This window comes from Montipora capricornis, chromosome 6 (assembly GCF_036669925.1).
Source record: "Montipora capricornis isolate CH-2021 chromosome 6, ASM3666992v2, whole genome shotgun sequence".
NCBI lineage: Eukaryota > Metazoa > Cnidaria > Anthozoa > Scleractinia > Acroporidae > Montipora > Montipora capricornis.
Window position 1 is genome coordinate 17865914 of NC_090888.1, and position 6843 is coordinate 17872756.

The window sequence follows — 6843 nt, forward strand, 5'->3', positions numbered from 1 at the left end:
CTGAAATTTGCAGCTATGAGCAATACTCATAAGTCAGGTCTCGGAATAACTGAATTGCAGTTTGAAACAATGTTGGATTTCCATTTACTACATTTTGAAACACAGTGAGAAAATCAGGAAAATGTGAATGGAAGTGTTTCCTTCTTGCTGAACTTTGGCATCCGATCCATCACAAGACAATGGGTCTATACCAAATTCTGGCCAGGTTGTCAATTGCCCCCCACTTCCTTCAAATAACTGAACAGCCACCGCTGTTGTTGGAACAACATCTGGTGTCACCTTAACTGTCTTGTCCATAGCTGCTTGCATATTGTTTGGATGTACTCTCTGTTCTATTATAATGCAGAGAGAATATGAACATACTTGTAGCTAGTAATTTAAGAACCTGGTTATAGAGTGATTTTACTTCACCCGTGAAACAGAGAATTTAAAAATGAGACAAGAGGTACTTACCTTGAAGTGTAATTGTAATTCTCTGAAGATGCATGTAGTATTATGGGATAAATTTGCATAACCTGTCTGTGAGACTTTTTACCCACCCATTTATTGTTGGACCGTCGCCATACACTTGGCACACGAAGAATGGCTTACTTGCCTTGCATGAGCCATTTATACTCGACTCATTTGCATAATAATAACATGCTTTGAAGTGTGGCTGCTTACATTAGCATTACAAAGGAATGCAAATTTATCCCATAATACTACATGCATCTTCAGAGAATTACAATTACACTTCAAGGTAAGTACCTCTTGTCTCATTTTTAAATTCTCTGTTTCAGGGGTCAAGCAAAATCACTCTATCACCATGTTCTTAAATCACTAGCTACCGGTATATTCATATTTTCTCTGCATTATAATAGAACAGAGGGTACATCCAAACAATATGCAAGCAGCTATGGACAAGACAGTTAAAGTGACACCAGATGTTGTTCCAACAACAGCGGTGGCTGTTCAGTTATTTGAAGGAAGTGGGGGGCAATTGACAACCTGGCCAGAATTTGGTATAGACCCATTGTCTTGTGATGGATGCCAAAGTTCGGCAAGAAGGCAGCACTTCCATTCACATTTTCCTGATTTTCTCACTGTGTTTGAAAATGTAGTAAATGGAAATCCAACATTGTTTCAAAATGCAATTCAGTTATTCCGAGACCTCACTTATGAGTATTGCTCATAGCTGCAAATTTCAGCCGGCTGTTTGACTTTATCCTCATGTTTCACTGTATCCTCCGTGAAATTACATCCCTTATTATTGAGTACTGCTCAGGTTTTTCCTATAGGATGAAAGGAAAATATATATGACACAATTATAATTTTACCAGCTTAGCCTGTGAGGGTGTGATCCATGGTGTGTTTAAATTCAGTGCTTTGAACAGCTTTATACATGTGAAAATGTATTCTTGAAAACAAATGAAAAATAAAAACCTACGAGTTTGGAAAGCAAGAGTGCTGATTTACCTGTATCGTTGTGTTTTTTTATAAGCTTATTCAAGGGGCAGCCTTGACTGCAAACCATTATTTCAGCTCGGTAGCGTTAATTTTCCTGCGATTTCAAACATTTTGTTGTCGTCTCATTGTGGAAAAGTTCCTTTATTTGATGTATTTCGATCCATACAAATACTACTTCGAGCAAATGCAAATATCACGTACCTGGCGCATGTGAATTTTTGGCCTTTCAAAAGGCAGCCTAGTGGAGGTCCAAGTCGTTGAAAACGTCTGAATATGCAGGGAACCATATAGGTTTGACATTTGTGGCGAGGAAATAAAAATACGACTCCCAGTAAAGATTAAAGGCGAAACCTTGTAGCCGTCATAACTCAACTCTCCTCCCCTCCAAGGGTTGCGTGACTTCTCCCAACCGCAGCCCTGTTAGTTGAGGTCTCGACTTGTCCGTCCCATGGTGCGGAAGAGTTTGTCAATTTTTCATTTTTATTTGACCATCGACAGAGGAAAATTGAAAATTGATCGGATATTTACTGCATGGATCATTTCCTCCATCTTGAAAGCCCCTTCCTTGAAAAATCAAAGAATTAGACCCCGATTGGAAAGGTTCTGAAAAAGAATGATTTCAAATCGATTGGCTGCTATTCAATTCTTCTTTCTTCCTTTGCAAACAAAAATTAAAGATTTGTATTGTCATTTTTAATTTTTATTCAATAAGAAACCATGGTTTTCATGTTTGTGTTTGTTGGAATTCTATTCTCAACGTCCTTGGTAAAAACAAATGAAACATTAAAAATACAAAATCCATTTTTTTCATTTTCCATTTTTCATGGAAATCAAATGGACGGAAGATCCACGGACCGTTTTCCTACCTGATAGGGTTGATTTTGTCTGGGATTGAAATCCTCTGGTCCTAATCGTGAAAAGTAAAGAAAGAACGAAATCAGTTACCTTCTAAATTCGCTGAAATCGGAATTCTTAACAAACGTCAGCAGTTTCTTCTGATCGCACTGCTTCCCGTTTCATGGGATTCTTTTTTAACCTTGCAAATTAATCTAAGAGAATCTGAACTTACCTTGCTGTGAATCTGGAGGTCCACGAGGATTTCTTTGATTAAATCGTTAAAGGGATGAAATAAAAAAAAATTGATTCACATAATAAGACACGACAAAACAAAGACGACAAGCTGAAATATTATACAACGCATAAAGATCCAACGTCCGCAGTTTTCTCTACGCATTTACGAACTCTATCATAAGGATACTGTAACAGTTGTGGTGGTCTTCCTTGAAGAACCATAGCAGGAGGGGAAGTGGTAGCTTTCCCCTTCTGCATTGCGGCGTAAGAGTAGCGACGAGCGAAGCTTCTCACGAAGGTCTTCCGTTGCTCTTAACCATGACTTTGAAATCAATTCAAAAACACAAAACAAAAAGCAGCGACGTCTGTTTCGATGATCTGAGGTTTTTCTTTTTAGTGCTCTAAAGTCCGAAGGACGGAAGAAATGTTAGGTTAAAAATGGGCATGATGCGTCAGATGTCAATATTCCAAAGGGTCAGACACAGTAGGATGACTTACTTGACGCAAAAGAGATTGAAAATTCTTCAAATTTGTTAAACCACTTGCAGTGGTGGGCAAGGATCTCGAAATATTTCATCTAGGGGTAGGTGAGTCTGCTGGTCTTCTGAGAAAAAACTGGAAAACGTCGCTGATATCCGAATCGTCGACGGCGAGAGAAGGGTAAGTCGAGTGTCTCGTTCTTAGCGGATCAGTCCGCCATTTTCATGTCGTTTTGCTGTGGAAGTTCACATTGTACGGACGGACGTACGGGATGCACAACAATTTTGTGAAAGATAGAGAATCTTCACTACCTATGAAAGGGAAGTTTTAGTCTATTTTGTTGCTTCTATTTTATCTGGAGGGAATCTACCTGCCTACTTTACAAATGGCAATAGGCCATTTTCGAAATATGAAATATTCAGCTTGATAGTGAGGCAGTGAGGACAAAAACAATAGAAACACGTCGGTATGAATGTGAAAAATATTTACATATCATCTACAGGGCTCGAAAAATATTTGAATTCCATCTTGCCCGTTGTATACCTGCCAACTCTCACGCCTGAGGGTTGAAAACTTCGATCTCACGCCGGCTCACGCTTGCGGGCCAATTTCTCACGCCTGATTGAAAAATGTGAGTTTTTGCCGTCTTGCTTGACACAATTTCCAAAAATATGTTAACTCAGACCCACGTAAGGAAGGAAAACCATGTGTAAAATGAATAAATGACGATACCTTCCTCGTGAAAAGCACTGGGAGCGGGCTCGCGTTTATACGTCCTAAGACTGGGACTGGGAAATGCGAGGGCTGTTTTCGCTTTCGTCACAGTATGCAAATTTGGAAGACTTCGGACGTATTCGGCAGACTTCGGACTTCGGGAATCTTCGGAAATGATCGTGTCGTCTTCAAAAATCCCAGCATTCTCAGGATAAAAATCTCACGCCTATATCTCAGAAAAAGTTGGCAGGTATACCGTTGGGCAAGTAACCGGCTCAATTTTTTCTTGCCCAGGGAACTTACCCGCTTGCCCAAGTTTTCAAGACATTAAAAATTCATGAACCCCAAAATGGAAGTCATACTACAGGTGTGTTTTAATCTAATAAACCTATCTTGACTGTAGTCTTCTTAGTGCTGATCACTTTCATGTTTACGCCATTATATTGTAATACGTCCACAACTTTTAACTTGTTCATTGCACTTTTATGAAGTTGTACAGTTTGTAATAATTAACCTGGATGAACACAGTTATAGTCAAATTGAAGTATTGTATACCCTACATTGTCAGATACTCTATCACGATTATCAGCTTTCCCAATACAACGTCAATGAGCTGTTTTAACTGACTGTAACAGGAACAAGGTCTGTCGGATCCTGTACAGCGATAATAAACCTACTCCTGCTCGGTAATACTCTTGTCAGTCAAGCCATCTGTCAGAACACACAAGAATCTAGCATTTTCAATTTCCTCCTAGGATTGCTCCTTCTGAACGGCTGCGATGTTTTCCACAAAGCCCCTGTATGCCTTATCGTTCTTGTACTCTTGTACTGGCTTCCAAAGTCAAGACCATTCCTTTCCTGCAAGTCGCAAGTTGCTGAAGGCTAAGTTCTCACTGGCAATGTAGAGGGCAGTATTAAACAGCTTTTGCAATCTGGCTTCCATTTCTTGATCACGTTTACTTAAAGCAGCTTTAAATAGTTTGGGGAGTGGCTCATCAGCTTTTCCTTGATCCATATGGCTTCTGTTGACACACTTCAGGTGGTTTGCTGACCCGTTGTGGTACGATTTACAGATACTACGTCCACGGCTCCAGCCCGCGCCAAGCAATAAGACAAAGAGTTCCGTTTAGAGGTTATAATGTGAGAGGAAAAGGGGGAAATCTTCTATCCTTGGAAGAGAGAAGCGTGTTTTGCAAGTCCAGATGTACATTCTTGCAATCAAAAATAAAAACAGATGATGTTTATGATTAAATAGGTGAGCCTTCAAACCTATTACCAAGAATGGCCTTAATTCGGGTGAGCATTGCAGAATTTCAAATTTCAGCAACCATTCCTTAAACGGGATATTATGGTGCAGCTCCAGAAAAGGTGAACCAGTGTCTCAACTTCGCATTGGCAAAAGCTACACAGATTAGTGTTTGTCAAGTTGATTCGCTGAAGAAAATCATTGGTCGCCAATCTTCTGTGCAACAGCTTACATTGAAAAATACGTAGTTTGGTTATTTTAGTACACTGAAAAGGTGACTGGTAAACAGCTTCCCAATCAATTGAGTCGTTCTCTTCAATCGAGCAGTCAACGCACCATTTCTTCTGGCTGTTTATGGGATTCTTCCTTTTTCTTTCTACAATCGTTTTATAAATAAATCTATTTGGTTTATTTCCCTTCAGAAAGTTTTGCAAAAAAACGCCACTGCTATCGTCATCATTATCATGAATTATCATGAAGGAAATGTTCTTGGACAGTTTTGCGCAATAGCCCTGGTTCCATTTTCCATTAGAGCACTAACTTTGAGTATTCCCTGAAAGTACCAAGTTTTGAAGTATATTGGTTTATTCCCGACACGAATGAGAGAGTTAAGCCAAAGGCTCTGTGAAAGAAGGTGCTTATTGGAAGAAATGCTACCCACATAGCTGATTTCCGACCATACCTGTATTATCTCTTGCAATTAAGAAAGGGTCCGATATCCTGAAAAAAAAAATCTAGATCTTTTTTATGCAAATTAGCTTTAAAGAACAAATCACCACCGAAAATCTGAACTTGCGAATCCACAAATAATTTCAATTTAGCAAAGTTTTCTGAATCAAGGTACTTCTTTACCCAGCTTGCTTTTAGTGCCTTGGTGAAGAGTCTAACGTGGAGACTGGGACTGGCAGGCATGGCGTCCAGACGCTTCAACTGACGCTCCTCGTAAGAGGCGGGTCTTTCGCCAATTTTTAACTTACCAATGCTGCTTGCTTGATAGAAAACACTAAGTAACTTCATCGATTTATTGGTCTGTGTGGTTTGGACGGCGATTGCTTTATGGGACGAGCTCTTCGAATAGTGCGGCAGGAGACATGGCGGATGACTCTGGTATTTCTTACCCGGTGAAAGATGCGATCGACGCGCTTCGAAAGGCAATGGAGGCAGGCTTCCACGGATTGGAGAAGTTAAGGTATGAGTTGACAAACGACATTGAACAAATTAGAATTGAAACACAAGGCTTAAAACAGAGCTTAGAATTCACCCAAGGGAATGTAGCCGTTATGAAGGAGAAGGCTGAAATGGATCTACAGAAGACGAATGAGGAACTGGAGACCTTACGGAAACGAATTACCAGCTTAGAATTACACCTCCAAACGGAAATTGAAAATAACATTAAACTCGAACAATACACTCGGCGCGAAAATTTACGATTTAATAACATTGAGGAAAACGAGGGCGAAGATTGTAAGAGCGTAGTACACGATATAATTAAGAACGATTTAGGAATTGACTCAAAATATATTAAATTTCATGCAGTGCACCGAGTGGGAAAGAATGTGGAGGGTAGGCATCGGCCTATTATCGCGAGATTCATCAGCCGCGAGGACCCGTGACCTAATTTGGAGGATAGAATAGATCAAAGACCAAGAGTTCCGGCAACCACCCCAATTCATAGATGACGGAAGATTTTGCTAGAGCTATCCAGGAGGAGCGAAAAATTTTAATTAAGGCGATGATGAAAGCAAGAAACGAACGCGGCATACATGACGCGAAAGTAATCGGAAGATTCAATTTACTCATTAATAACCAAAAATATAACCATCAAAATATTCTAGGAAACCTAAAATAGATTATTTGCCCTGTTTAGCATGATTATCATCAATTTG

The 6843-nt window shown here is 39.8% G+C and overlaps 1 protein-coding gene and 1 long non-coding RNA gene across 2 annotated transcripts in view; one reads left to right on the plus strand and one right to left on the minus strand.

Annotated features, from left to right (window-relative positions):
* The window catches only part of LOC138050311 (uncharacterized), a 1405-nt gene extending 407 nt beyond the window's left edge, over nucleotides 1-998 (plus strand). The window contains exon 3 of the long non-coding RNA XR_011132575.1: nucleotides 861-998. This is a non-coding gene — a long non-coding RNA (uncharacterized lncRNA). The remainder of the gene's footprint in view (nucleotides 1-860) is intronic.
* The window catches only part of LOC138051672 (uncharacterized), a 47503-nt gene extending 44536 nt beyond the window's left edge, over nucleotides 1-2967 (minus strand). The window contains exons 1-3 of the mRNA XM_068897925.1: nucleotides 2705-2967; nucleotides 2516-2547; nucleotides 2313-2353 (exon numbers count right to left, since the gene is read on the minus strand). Of these exons, the coding sequence (XP_068754026.1) occupies nucleotides 2313-2353; nucleotides 2516-2547; nucleotides 2705-2775 (144 nt within the window). The 5' untranslated portion in view covers nucleotides 2776-2967. The remainder of the gene's footprint in view (nucleotides 1-2312; nucleotides 2354-2515; nucleotides 2548-2704) is intronic.
* Between the last annotated feature and the right edge of the window lie 3876 nt (nucleotides 2968-6843).